The sequence below is a fragment of the Palaemon carinicauda genome, chromosome 2 (assembly GCF_036898095.1).
Source record: "Palaemon carinicauda isolate YSFRI2023 chromosome 2, ASM3689809v2, whole genome shotgun sequence".
In the NCBI taxonomy this organism is placed as follows: Eukaryota; Metazoa; Arthropoda; class Malacostraca; order Decapoda; family Palaemonidae; genus Palaemon; species Palaemon carinicauda.
Window position 1 is genome coordinate 195,356,493 of NC_090726.1, and position 15,264 is coordinate 195,371,756.

The 15,264-nt window shown below is 34.6% G+C and overlaps 2 protein-coding genes across 2 annotated transcripts in view; both read right to left on the bottom strand.

Moving 5' to 3' along the window:
- Positions 1-416, bottom strand: part of LOC137629379 (UBX domain-containing protein 1-like) — a 72,946-nt gene extending 72,530 nt beyond the window's left edge. Inside the window, exon 1 of the mRNA XM_068360634.1 lies at positions 242-416. Within this exon, the coding sequence (XP_068216735.1) occupies positions 242-291 (50 nt within the window). The 5' untranslated portion in view covers positions 292-416. The remainder of the gene's footprint in view (positions 1-241) is intronic.
- A 6,751-nt stretch (positions 417-7,167) lies between these two features.
- On the bottom strand, positions 7,168-14,967 carry LOC137629391 (elongin-B-like). The gene is made up of 3 exons (XM_068360638.1): positions 14,817-14,967; positions 11,204-11,351; positions 7,168-10,056 (listed from the first exon to the last, which is right to left on the bottom strand). Exons 1-3 carry the CDS (start codon positions 14,896-14,898, stop codon positions 9,948-9,950), a joined length of 339 nt encoding a protein of 112 aa, XP_068216739.1. The 5' UTR covers positions 14,899-14,967; the 3' UTR covers positions 7,168-9,947.
- Between the last annotated feature and the right edge of the window lie 297 nt (positions 14,968-15,264).

Consider the following 15,264-nt stretch of genomic DNA (forward strand, 5'->3'; position numbering starts at 1 on the left):
CTAATGGGGAGGGAGGCTAACGGTCCCCTGCGACCAGCCTAACACTGCCGTATTCTAAGTTTGACGTAATAATACATACAAGTGGCCGGTATCATACATAAACCCCAAAAATCCTTTGCTTTTGATTTAATCTTAACAGACAGAGCCTATGGCTTTCAAGAATCTACCGTAGTTATGAGGTTTACCTATAGGTTTAAGGTAGGCTTACGCCACTACTTCACTTTATCTATAATCAACTTACGAAGCATTTTCAGAGAATCCCATCTCAATTAAGGTCTGTAAGGATGACATCGTTCTAAATCAGGAGAAAACGTCGGTGGCCTCAGAGTACATACAGTATAATAGACGGTCAGACAGACTTGACGTTATCGGTAGAACACGCCAGAACTTACAACTACAAGTCTGTCATCAAAACAAGAGCGTCTTCCATTACATGTGTTTTCAAGAACTAACACAAACGTTGTTCTGTACAACAAATATTTTTAAAACTACTACTTACCCTAATAATATTGGATTTATATAATATTAATAATAACAAATAGTATTGATTTATTTTGTTTCTATATTTTTATTGTTCATAAAACTACTAAGTTTCCTATTAATATGTAAAATGAGTACCTATGATTATATTGACGATACATAACAGTACCATACTATCCCATAAGTTTTCCATCAGTTTCTCTTTTTTTCGTTAAGTAAAAGTCATGCAATTGATTCATAAGTATTGTTAGTATCTCGACATTGAAATACATTAAACATTCATACGTAAACTGATAAAAACTACAACGTAACTATTATTCTTTAGTTCATTGTGAGATCGCTTTTCTCATCCGGTGACGAGGGAAAAAAAAACACAGATATCGGTCACTTTCATTTTTAAACTATCTGTTTCAAGGTCCTCTAAATGTACAGTACTCAACAGTTCTTTGTCTTTACTATCTTAATATAACATATGACTTACAAGTCATCTTAAGGATTTGGGATTTTTATTAACTCTAGCGACCCTTCTCAGGGTATGAGAGTACATTACAAAATATACAAAATTATAATTTGACTTCCAATAACAGTACAAGATGGCAGTAAAAAGAAGCTAAACTACTTACTTTTATTCACATATCTATACAATACTGTACATATATTCGTATACCCATAGTGATGACTATTCACTCTAGTCGTCTCCTTGGTCGTCTCTAAACCTGGATGTAGAAACGACAACTTCGACAAGGTCAGTTAAGAATGGTCTGTTGGAGTACCTCATTATGGGTGGAATACTTACCTTAAACTTCACAAGTAACAGGTAAGTAACAAGTAACAATGTATCCTAGCAATCAAGTCCAATTATGATTCATCTTATTTAACAACTTTACACATAATATACCTACAATATGCAATTGAATCAGTGGGACTTCAATTTTAGTTCCATTGACTTTTTTTTTTCCTTGTTGAGTAGGATAACAGAAGTTTCGTTTAAGTTTACCCGCTACTTCTTTACTACACTGTTGTGTATTTAAATTTTGATTCCTAGTACATTATATGGTTTATTCGTCAATTCTCCATTTATTTTCTGTACTGAACTGCTCTCTCTCTCTCTCTCTCTCTCTCTCTCTCTCTCTCTCTCTCTCTCTCTCTCTCTCTCTATCTCTCTCTCTCTCTCTCTCTCATCCGTCCATAAGACATTGAACAGCCATTCTATTTACTTATGATCACATTCATTTCAGAGAGTATCTATCTTACTAAGATCCCATTTGTTCATTAAGTTTTCTTTGCCTTTGTTTCCTTAGAGAACAATTTATCATTCATTCTTGAAAACGATTTCTCGCCTTCTCTCTATATTTGGTTCTTATTTTTTTTCCACTTCATCCATTTTGTATGCCCTCTAATTCACAATCAGTGTTTACATATCATAGAATTTTATTCTCATCTATAGTACAATTCCAACCTGTCTCTATCAAATCTAGATTACACCCATTTCTCGTTACATGCTCTTCTCTTTCATTTCAAATACATTTTCTGTTATATGTAAAGTCACATTTCACCCATTCCTCTCTTACACATAAGCTTCATACAAATAATGATCAGCTGCACTTTAGAGTTAGCCCTATTCTTACCATTAGGCTAATTCTGTCAGCTTGCTTTCTATTAACTGAACAAAGACAAGTGTGGGATACCCAACCCATAAAATATGACAGCTGAATATTTAGATATGCACACACAAATTCAACCCTTCCCAGCCCTGTCCCTTTCCTAACTACAACCCCTCTCACCAGGGTATGACAACTCCCTCATCCCTTACCAGAGGGATGGGGAGAGACCAAGTACTTATACGTCTGGCAATGCCACTGAGTGTGACCAGAAAGAATATATATATATATATATATATATATATATATATATATATATATATATATATATATATATATATATATATATATATATATATATGTATATACTGTTACTGTATATATTTATATAGAGTATTTCAAACAGTAGAGCCCCTTTCCAACCACATGTCTACTAGATCTTCAGCATTTCTATGATCACTGAATTTATAACCTTTTAAACGATTCAAGAAGACTAAAATTACTACCAAATCTTTGCTCAGACAGCCTCTAGAACATTTAAAATGCTTCCAGAAGACTAAGATTACTGCCATATCTTTGCTCGGACAGTATCCATAACGTTTAAAACACTTCCAGATGACTAAAATTACTACCAGATTTTAGCTCGGACAGCATTTATAAGGTTTAAAACGCTTCCAGAAGACTAAAATTACCGCCAGATCTTTGCACAGACAGCATCTATAGTTTAAAACGCTTGTTTTACAGCTAGGGTTGTAGCTTAGCTAGTAATGATGATAACAATTTGGATTTATTCTAATTTAATTTAATTTCTGGACCATATCAAATCAGTACATCAAGATTTTTTCTTTGTCACTCAAACTTATCAATGCAAGCCTCAAACTATCGTGTACTCTCACCTTCAAGTATCTTAACATTATGAGGACCACCTCTTTCTTAACTCAAAACCTTTCAGTTATCCCATGTTTATACAAACTTTTTCCTTTTTCTAATCTTGCACACACTGCTTTCTACTATTCACTCACTGAGAGCATAAGCATCCAGCTTTCTCTCCATAATCAAATCTGCTTTCAATTTATTGATTATTTCTCTTGCAAACCATATCTGATCATATTCAAACTCCAAATGATGCTGTTCATTGTTTTTGTTTTTGACAATAACACAAGATATGGGGCTGCAAACAGCATGCCAGGTGGCAGGGTGAGAATGCTATTAACTTTCTTTTTTCATAATATTTCACAGGAGAAATAAAGTTACCTTTGGAATTAGAAGATGCTTATTTGCCATTCAACAGCACTTCTTTCCTTGGGCTCCACAACCTTTTCCTAAGGTCTTTTATCTTGAGGTAGAATGTATTAAATCAGTAATACAAATAACTGGCAATTTCCAGGACAGCTAAGTTCAGTGTGTATTGCTTACCAGTAATGCAGTATCAAACTGACTCTTTGATACGTATTGGTGCTGTTGCCCTAGACTGGGAGAAGCTTACCTACCATTTAGTAGTTATTTCCTTTGGTAAAAGATTTATAACCATCCACAAAAGTAATCATCCTCTGCTGTGGAACACAGCCCACTGTGTTTCAAAGCCAGTAACATTTCCCAAGGTAGTACCAAACCTTCTGACTACCATCATAGGGCTGTAGATTGCTGCAATAAAAAATTAACAAATACCGGTATTCATGCGGATCCAATCTAATATGTTTACAACGTAAGCTTTCCAAGAATATAATTGTGATTAAGAGAAACTTGTTGCAATAGTGCATGGCTTTCTAGCACATTTAGAATTTTCTTAAAATCTTGAGCATGAGCTTTCCCCAGAATAATATCCATCATCATTACTAGAGTTTACTTTTGGAGGCCGTCGTGTAGGTACTTATCAAGTCCATAAATTTAAGTAAATATTCTGCCTGTTATATGACATAGTGCTCCACTTCTTAGATCAAGGTAATGTCCAACTTCCCATATTCTAATGTTGAGATAATGTTAAAAGTCCTGTTTACGAAGAATTCTAACACTAGGATTCAATACTTTAATTCATGTCCAGGTTGACCCAGTACCCTCAAAGTCCATGGGGCAGAATCGATCAGTATTTAATGTGAAGAAATTAAAACCAAATCAGAGACATTTAAAATGGCTTAGAAATTAGTTTTATTTGAGTACTTGAATGATTATTAGGGAACAAATTATACCTTAACACATCTTCAATTTTAATCCTCAAATCAAAGGATCACTCATAATATAGTCATGCAATACATAACATTGTTATGACAATCATGGTTCTGGATAGATGCTGCCATAGATAAACTATCAAGAAACTTCAGTAGCTTGTATTTACGTAATGCATAAAAGACAAACCAGTCTGCCCTAGCCAAACATAATTTGTAACTTCTCTCGCTGCAAAGTTCTTAAAAACACTTGCAATGTGATGTTTTTGATACAGTACTACCCACCACATTTCAAATGTATTTAACAATGAACGTATGGAACTTAAGTAACATCATTTGGTAATGAAGACAAGTTTATTCAACATCACTGAAATTACCATAACTGATAAATTTCTAAATTATTACTAAAATTCACATACATATGCATAATCACTATGTATATAATTCACACACTCATATTTAAAAATGTAAACATTCACACATTAAAAGGTTATACATTTTCTTATATTTTGCATAAAATATTCTCCCCTCCTAAAAATAGTTGAACTTGATTCAAAGAAAAATATTACAGGTGCTTTCTAAGTCTAGCGCAATGAAATCAAGCAAAATGTGTAGATTTTAAAATTAACATAAAAACAGATGTGACCAAAGTTTTCCCCATCCCGAGACATACAAACATGAACATCTGAAAACTGACAACCTTACTCATTGCCCTTCTGAGTACATTCATATCATTAGGGGATTTTTAAAATGGAATTTAGTAAACTTGAGCTTAGGAATTTCAGCCTTGATTCCAGTCACGAAGATAACAGGTAATAGTATAGCAACAGGAAGTTGGTATTAACCTTACCTGAAGTCAGCTATGTTTGAATATGCGAGACCAAATCCAACTCCCACTCTATGCAATTGTTAGGCCAAGGCTGGTTATAGTCATAGTTTTAGCCTTTTTTGATTAACCCTTTGTTTTTAATTCCTTGAAGATTTTCTCACTACAGCACTGTAGTTCTTGAGTCAACTTATATACTGTACGAACTTAAAGTAACTTGAAGGTGCGAGTTTACGGTACATTTTCTCTGTTGATTGAGGTAAGTTACAGTTGCGCCGTTTGAATACAAATTACATACTAGCAACTATGACTTTTAGACATTGTGAAATCTAATTAACTCAAAATAAAACCTTCCAATGGATTAAACACCATTCATAGTTTTACTAGGTAACTGCTACAGTATCTTGAAAGATAATCTGCATTTTTCCTTGATAAACTCACTTTTTTCCTTTCACATATATATGCAGCATTTTCTGCAAGTACTGGGTGAATACTGCTAAAGTTGTTATTAGCAGCCAACAAGTGTGGATTTGGGTTCACCCACCACATGAGACTTTTTTCAGGTATAAATCCGTGGTTATTTGGAGGTGGGATTATGACACTCCTAAGTTTTCATGTTTAAAAACCATGCAATTATCTAACAAAATTTTTATTTACTTTTATGTCATAATCAAACCTTTCAGTTTTCATATGAAGATTTACGCAGGTGGGAATTCCAAGTCTGAAGACAACTAGAAGCATTTGTCTCGCTGGAAAACGCTAGCTTACTGGCGTTATACATGAACAGGGGAAATGTGATATTCCTTGAAATTTTTAGCACATCCAATTCACTCAACCACATCAATGAATCAAGAAATGGCTGCATTCCATCGGTGCTTTTGAATTACAAGAAAATTAATTAAACTTTTTAATTATTATGTTTACTACAGTATTCTATTCTCTCCCATTTCAGTCATTTAATCCATTTTAATTCAATTACAAAATCAAACATATTATAACCATTCACACATTCAATGTGAAGGCAGGCATACGCTTACAACTTGCACGTAAATATGGCAGACAGTAGGCCTAAACTTACGAAAATATCCGAATGTCGAGAAATTTATTTCAGCATATGCTTATTCACGTGGCCCATTGGTAGTTTGGCTTTATTTGTATCCTTTTCTCCAAATACTGTAGTACAGTGTAAAATCAAATTGAATTATTTTAAGGTAAATAATATGTGCAGGCTCATGTTGGAGTTACTTCAAAAATAAAATATTAAAAGCATAGGCAGTAATTATTTCCAAGATCATATAAACAAATATGTTGAATCATTCTTATTATACAGTACTACGTAACGGAAAATGAATGCATAGTAGAGCTAGTCCTAAGGCTTCAGCTAAAGATATTTTAATTTGGCCCGATAATTGACTAAAGATGATAGACTTATAAAGAGTCTTAATCTCAAAGTAACATTTGAGTCCAAGGCTCCACCAGGGACAAATGTACTATAGGGTTAACATGCTATTTAACTAGACTTCACCCTTTTTGTTTATACCTAACACTTACTGACCATGACTGATCCAGTTGCACTCTTTTTAAAAACTTTTGAGTATTAAAAGCGCCCCCCCCCCCCCTTCAAAATGTAGTTGTTTGTAAGAACTCAACATTGTTTTTTTTTTCTTTTTTTTTTTTGTACAAAATCCATGATTTCAATGTTATTAAATTCAAACTCAAGTTTCTTGTATTTTAACTCAAACAGTATTTCAGCAAGCACAATTGTAACACCCACAAGATCCACTAAAACCTTATTTCTGGAACATGATTTTCTTGAATTTTTTTTTAATATATATACCAATAGAAGCATTGTAATGCTTAGCTCCAGATTTACAAATGACAAATAGTGAAGAGTAAGCTTTCAAAACTAAACAAATGAGACTGTCTCATGATAATATGGTATACAAATTTTCCTTTATGAGAAACTTTACTGAAAAGTATACAGCAAAGTAAATTAAAAAGTAATAAGGTACCTTGAAATTGTATAGTATTGAGCAGTCAAATCTATTACTGAATGTGAATCATCATGTATGTATAAAAAAGGTTAAAGGAAAGTAAGTTTGACAGGAAAATTTATTATTGTAAAAAATTTGATGAAAACAAAATTAAGTAAAAGTCTGGTTAAACATTTGAAGCATTACCATTAACACTACTTAATTTACAGTGAAATAACTTTAATGATCTTCAGATATGAGTAAGTGGGGAAAAAAAAAAAAGGTTTTGAATGATGAAAACAAATGTAGAATTTCACGACAATATCTAAAGCAAATACTGTACTCGCCATGTCAAAAACTCTATACTGTATAATAATGTACAAAAAAATCATACTTCTGGAAATGGGAATACAATAAAAATAGTAATAAATATTTAATACTATTAACAATCTAAAGGACCTATCAAACATAAGCTTTAATCTAATAGGCGAAAGAAACCGAATTTCAAATTGGAGATTACCTGGTAACAAAAGAACATAGCACATCAAACTATCCCTTGCTTGGAAAGAAAGATTAAATACATATTCCGTAGAACAATTATTATAACAGTGTATGTCGACTACAAATTCAAGACATTTATACTGCTTACCAAGAAAATACCTAAGAGTTACTTCACATACGAAACCTTTTCACATTTTGACCCTCAAAAGACTAAGGCATTGCAGTCAAATGATTGCAACTCCAAGAAGATCCTTCTACAGATAAACTGAAGCTGCAACTTCAGATTAAGGCTTCATTGTCAATATTGTTCAAACTAAGAAAACTAGTGAATAATCATAGGCCCTGAAAAAACATTGGAATCATGTTGCGAGATTTGAAACCGGAACGCAAATATATACTTTTTCAAAAGCTCTGATGATACACTAGTCCTGTTTAGGATGTGTACCATCAAAACCAACATACATCAAGTATTGAATCTTGGGACTGAGGGGGGGGGAGGGGGGGAGGTAGCCCCCAAATCTTTTAACAATGAATAACAGCACCTAAGGATATCGGATCTAAGTATAGCTGGCCAGTTATTTACCTAGGTTTGTGAGGGCAAAGGTACTAATTCTATTTTTAACAAGCAGCAGACCAGGTTTTTCCTCGATACACAGCTATTAAATATGCATATAAAACTTGCCTATATGAACGACTGACACTTCTGCCAATCAGTCCTACTCTCGGTTTTCATCAAAAGAACCATTCAATAAACCATCATGCCATCCATCAAAGACAAACTTGCATGGATTAAAACTGAGTAATCGCCATTTGCAACAATCCTGTCGTTTACAAGGATGGTAGAGAAAAATTTTTATTCGAAATACAAAATTTTGAGCAATTTCTATCAAAAATGGGGTAAAGGCATTTCTTAGCTACATGCTAAAAACAAGCCATCATTCATATAGGACAAAATAACAGTAATGATTTTATCTGATGGATGTACAGTAGTGTACATTGAAATTAAAATTCCCACATGAAATTCTTCCTCCACAATAAAATACTTTGTTAATATATAAATTTCCCAGTATTAGAGAAACTGACACAACCGACCCTAGTACTTTTGACTAAATGGTTACCGTATCATCAACTACATATTGTCACTAAGTGAATAAGCTCCTAAACCAAGAATAAGAATATCCAGATTTAAAACAAACTTCAAAACCAATAAAATGGCTAAATTCACGGAAAATAATTTAAATTTAGTGGTGCTGTATCTAATCAAGCACTTAATATATTCCTCGTGTTGCTTCTAAATGGAGTATTCAGTAAAATCATAGCAGGAAATCTTTAATGAAAATTGCTCAAATATTTCCAGCAAAATAATGTACAAACCGAATCTACACCATCTCCTGATGCTCAAGCAATGAATAAAAGAAGGTCCTATACTATAAGATTAAATAGTAAAGAAAAGGTTTATGAAACCCATGAGCAAAATTTGATTACTTCCAGCTAACAATCCTTGGTAAGTTCTACAACGGAAAGGGGAATAAAAGACTGCCAGTAAGAATTCACTAAACAAAATTGCAGAACACAAATCTCCACCGTTGTTATTGTAATGTTGATACACCTTATAAGTTAAGAACTTGACAAAATGAGAACCATTTAAAACACTGATTCTTTTCTAGTAACTGTTTCAAACTAAGTAACTTATATGCCTTTGCTTCAAGCAGATTAGACTTCATTTAAAGCTAACATATGCAAGGAAATGCAGCATGTATGGCTGCTTTCAAAGTATGGCATCAGAACACTTTTACAATTATAGTGTATAGCTACCACTTATGTGCCAAGAAACACTCATTTAAATGCTCAACGATGTGTAACATGTACATCTTGGGGATAAATCTTATTTCTTATATGCAATGTTTGTTTGAAATTATTATGCTGCTGCTTTAAAAATATTGAAAACACATCCCACACTTTTCAGCAATCACGCTAAATCCAGCAACCTACCTTGTGTTTCCCTAAATACCGCATCCAGACTAATTTTACAACAGATTATTATTATATCAAGATAGTAGTTTGCATACAGATCTGTGGATTTCTCTCAGGAGATTTTGACTGGTACATTACTTAGGAGCCCTGAAGAATTTTAACCTTGACATTGCCTACTTCCAAGACACATTATGGTTAAAATGATACATAAATTAAAGATGGCATTATGGTTTAACCTTAAAAGATAACATTCAATTTCTCATATTCCCAACTAATTCCATACTATACGTATTAAAAAAACCTTCAATCACATTACCTTACTTACACAAGGGATTTTCAAGATTAAATTTCACTAATTCTTTTAAGGCTGTTCGTGGGATTGTTCTGAGGTAATCTCGTTGGTGCCCACAGGCAACGAGATAAATACTCTTCAGTTGATTTCGTGTGGCTGTGGTTCCTGTGGTTTCATGACTTCTGGCAATTCCGGTGGGGAGGAAAGAGGCGTGATTTCTAGGCTCTCGAACTCCCCGTTGTCCTGCCTGGATCAAGAAAAATTCGAAAAATTAAGTGAAAATTATAATCCAGTAGAAGATGATGAATGGAGAAGTGTTGAATTAAAACCTCAAGATAGAGACGACTGGCAAAATCTAACCGAGGCCCTTTACGTCAAGAGAAGTAGGGCCTAGGAGATGATGATGATAATCCAGTACCATGCAAGATTTACCAAGGATAAAGTATGTATTTTGTTTGGAAGTCTTGACTAAAGATATTCCATATGGAATATGTACAGTTGTACATACAGTATTACATATGTACAACTGACTTCAAAACAGAATACATACATCATCCTTATCTTTGTACAACTTAGTCAAAGAAAAAAAAAAAGGAATTTGTATGCCTTCTATTTTTTAATGGTTGTATTTGCTGAAAATTTTTATACATTATTTTATAGACCATCTTACCTAGTCCCAACAAATATGTCAACTTACAGCAATTGTGAGTTAAACAATCCTTGTTTGGTATAAGTGCAATATTGTTTTGGCTATCATCTACTCATGTAATAGCAATCTGTGTTTCAGCTTCACAATTTCTTCTTTAAATTCTCAAACAGCATATAACAGTATTCACATGTAATCCATAGTTCTACTGCATTCCAATACTCCTCTTACTCTAATCATATCCCCCAATTACTGTCAAAACAAACTAAATTCTAGTATGGATAGTTAATACTTCCCCTACCAATACAGTTTTCTATAAACGTTCAACAGTGGCACTCACCTTAATATATCTTACAATCATAGCCTTTCTAAAAATTTATTTCTTAATTTTTTTCAAGAATACAACTGAATTAATTATCGACTTCTTTCGGGAATACAATATAAATATCTCCATGATGTTCACCCTCTACTTAGTGCCAACCAAAAGCTTCAAGTTACAGAGCTTCATACTTCAGAAAATTCCAATTCTATTTTACACAGACTTGCCCAAGTAAAACTTACACAATTAGGTTACATCGTGATTCTCTGGTATATCACTCACAGAAACATCCCAAGAAGAAAGCTGCCTTTGAGGAACTTCCATGAGGATGACATGGCTATCTCACCCAAAAAATAGACCTCTAATACCTTCTACATTAAATGTCCTTTGAGGATTATACTCAAAATAACTACCAAAATTTGACCTTACCTGAAAACTAGTGCAACAGTTGCTGGGCTCTGTGCTCGTGCCGTTTGTGCGGTCAAGTTGTAGTCGCTTAATTGCTTCTCGTCATCAAAAACTTCACTACCGCGTTCATTCATTAGCTGCTGGTTCTCTGGCTCGACTTTCATTATACCTAAAACATTCAGACCAGGTGAACAAGATGAACACTTGATAAATGGCATATCACCCATGTTATAGTTTCCCATGAAAGCTGATTAAAATATAATTTTCATAGATTAATAATGGTACCAATTAGTGTTCATAATATGCACAGACCAAGGCCTTACTTAGACATAATCCTATTCTAAAGGGTAAGCACAATGTACAAAGTATTCTGCTTTTTATAACTATTGTACTTCAAGAATATTTAGTCATATTTCATCTAGTTTAAATTTGTACCAGTACTTGCGTTTTTGCAGTCAATCTTCAATAGTCTGTACTGTAAATGAAACTCATACTAGTATGATTTGTTAGCATAGCATATATCACAAGATTCTGAACAATAATTAAGCAACTAACCAAGACTACTAAAAAGGAACAAGGCATGTGATTTAGAAAAGTCCTCCACTCTTCCCTTACAGACACAGGTTTTAGTCATCAGCCATTGTGAAATGACAAATTTTTAAATTATTTTGTATTTTTCCTATCCAGAGTAACTGGAACTTGGCTGTTAAAATTATAACGATGTGCCAGTACTTAATGGCAGGTGGTGGAGTAGCCTAGAACTTGAGGAGTGGTTGAGGTGGGAGGTAAAACTTGAAGGACTCAGGTTTCTATAATAAGGAAAAATACAAATATTAAAAAAACTTGTAATTGGTTGCTACACGTAAACAAACCCACTTCTTTATTTGGAGACTTATCCTAATGAGGATTTCCCTATACTGTGATTACTCAGGCTGGTTTAAAACCCCTGGATGTCCAAACTTATTGACTTGAAGAGAAACTCGAGTGACTGCAGTGCCAGAAGAACTCCCTTCATTTCTGCCCCATTGATGCCGAGGACTAGTTTCTTTTCGTCAGACCAACACCCAGAGATGGTCCGATTCCTGAGGTATGCACCTATGTAAAAAGAAATACTTCTAGGAGTACAATTTAGGAAAGTATCCTTGATGAGGATCTTGTTGTTTAGCCACAAAACTGGATTGTTCTGCGACTATTCGAGTTTTAACGAAACCAAATTAGGACAAGGATGGTTAGCTTCTGACCAGTGTCTTTTCAGACACCACTGGAGGTACCTCTGATGAAGATGGCCGTAAGGAACAAGCTCCTCCGAGAGATATCCAAGCAACTATTGTCATATTTTGTGAAGGCTTGTTGTTGGTGAGGAGTCTTGCCGATGATAGTAACAGGGGTACACTTAAAAGTGTGTACCTGACATGCTTTTTTTATTCCAGAGCGTGCAAATTACAGCGGGTGCATGGAGCGTGTATTGGCATGGTTCCTGATCGTGAGCACAAACATGTGGAAGGTTCGAACACTCGCATGTGGAGATCCTGCACGTATTTGTGGCCTAGTAGCGCCAGGGTTCAGTGAGCAGGGAGACAAGACTGTCAGTTGATGTCATAACGCTCAATCGTGGATAGCGAACACATGAAATCTTTGATGCACATGGATGATATGTTTCGAGGCAATACACGCGACAAATTTGCGAGAAGAAGATTGTATTAGTGAAGCTTGAGCTAGTGAATCTCAGGTGCACGTTCTAAGCCAGTACGTGAGGAATCCTTGTCAGGTGCCCTTTGTCCCTAACCAGCAGTGCATGAGCCAAGTTTCAGGAGATGAGCGCACAGTCTCTCTTTCAGGGAGAGAAATGGTAGGAGCCATGCATAAGCGACTCATGTTGATCGGTCTTCCTGCACTACAAAGACGAGTAGCCGTAAAACCCTCCGAAGATGAGCTGAAGACAAGGAATAACTCAAGGTTCACCTTCTGCTGGATTGTACAGGCCGATAACTACTTTCAGACGTTGGAGGGGAAATCTATGGAGAGGACAACAAGGTGATACACTCTTAGCACCTTCCCAATACTTCGGGAAGACATTTAGGGGAACAGGAAAGGTGGAGCTCTTCCTCTTCACACTCTGCAGTAGCAAAACCTCCTCCTTCCAACAGAGCACAACAATCAGGATATAGTTGTCATTGTCACAAGGCTATATTCATAAGAGAATAAACAGCAAACAGGACTGCTATCCATCAGGAACAACAATGTGGACATCAGAAGGTTGCAAAGGCAACTGCCACACACCTACAGTCATCAGGAAATGACTGCAAATCATCATCATCTTAATCTCCCTTGCTCACAATGATCTGCCTATAAAGTACCTAAAGGACAAAGCAAAAAAAGTACAAACTGGTTGAGAATGCCAGAAGTATGTCAGCACTATCCTGTGGCTAGAAAAAGTGGCTAGGGGAGCAGGGCTTCACCATTCCTAACTAGACACCTATTTATAATTTCAACAGCAAAGTTCCAGCTATGCTGAAAACATGCTCCTATTAGAGAAGGAGGGTTTGTACAGTATACATTTAAGAATATATGAAACATTACTCAGAATCTAAGGCAGCTTACCAAAAGATATTAAACAAAATTTTAAAAATTAACTCTCTCTCTCTCTCTCTCTCTCTCTCTCTCTCTCGAGAGAGAGAGAGAGAGAGAGAGAGAGAGAGAGAGAGAGAGAGAGAGAGAGAGAGAGAGAGAGAGAGAGAGAGAGAATGGCTGCAGTATGGATGTTAAAATTAATATATATATATATATATATATATAATATATATATATATATATATATATATATATATATATATATTGCATCAATAAAATTTCAGCAACAGAATGAATTCAAAGAAATGTACACCAGTAGACACAATGTAAAATACCAGAGGGTAGTCAAGGATACTCAACTATATAAATGGTATATATAGGGGACATTCATTTCAATGTTCTTACAATATCTTATCTTTCCTTGTTTCCTTTAATCACTGGGTTATTTTCCCTGTTGGAGCCCCTCGGCTCATACCATCCTGCTTTTCCAACTAGGGTTGCTAACTCATTCCTTGTTTGATGCCATATCAAATACCTGACATGAATCACTGCCATCTGGGATTAATGACCAATTGTGAGCAAGAAATAAGCAGCCAAACCCTAATAACCCAAAATGGTTAAGTATATGTTTAATTCCCTCTGACAAGGACAGCTTTAGGGTTATACAAATAATATATCAAGAATTTATTACGTTACCGTTTATCAAAATTAATGCACGAGAAACGAGATCTTATTTATACGTATATTCTCCATTAAAATATCACTACTACAGGCATTAAATTAGCCTTGAACTTTTTAGAAATTATTGACTGCACTTAAAATATTTTGATAAAGTCCAACAGAAAATAGTAATTCCAAAAATTTCAAGACAGCTAAGCTCTCCTCAATTATTAATATTACATTTAAGAAAGGGAAAAATATATTACATTTAAATAGGCTGTACCTCAAGCATTCATAATAACATAGCTTTCACTTACATAGGTCTCAAGTTGAGGCAATTAGCATTTCACTAAAGCTGTTATACATTAGGCAGAGTCTGACAGAACCAAAGCATCAAACTCACCTTGAATAATTTTCTTGAGTTCTCTGACAGTTGTAGTCTCTTTGGCATCTGTGAAGATTGTAGCCTTCTTCCGCCTTACCATTAAAAACACATCCTACAAAAACAAAAACAATTAGGTTACACTTAATTCATGGCACAATAAACATGATTGGGTGATATGATTACTTTAATCTTACACAGAATTTATGAAAAATATTTTCCAGAAGATTCCCTGTCTTATGCATCTTTGACCATTTTTGTTGGTGCAAACTAGTTTAAGTTCCCCACCCCTCATAAAAACAATTATGGTGGAATTCCAGTGGGAAACTGTTTTATGGGCAGATACATGCTCCAAAAATAAAACAAATAAAATAATAATAATAATAATATTGGTAAAAATACATAGGTCATCTGTGTCAGGGGCAACTATTATTATTGGGTGAAGGAAACCATCAGGGAAACCAAGAAA

Excerpts from the sequence above, each read along its gene's own strand:
- LOC137629391 (XM_068360638.1), bottom strand. The coding sequence starts at position 14,898 with ATGGTAAGGCGGAAGAAGGCTACAATCTTCACAGATGCCAAAGAGACT. Across the intron at positions 11,352-14,816 it reads ACTCAAGAAAATTATTCAAG|GTATAATGAAAGTCGAGCCA; the intron begins GTGAGTTTGATG and ends TGAATGTTTTAG. Across the intron at positions 10,057-11,203 it reads ACTGTTGCACTAGTTTTCAG|GCAGGACAACGGGGAGTTCG; the intron begins GTAAGGTCAAAT and ends TTCTTGATCCAG.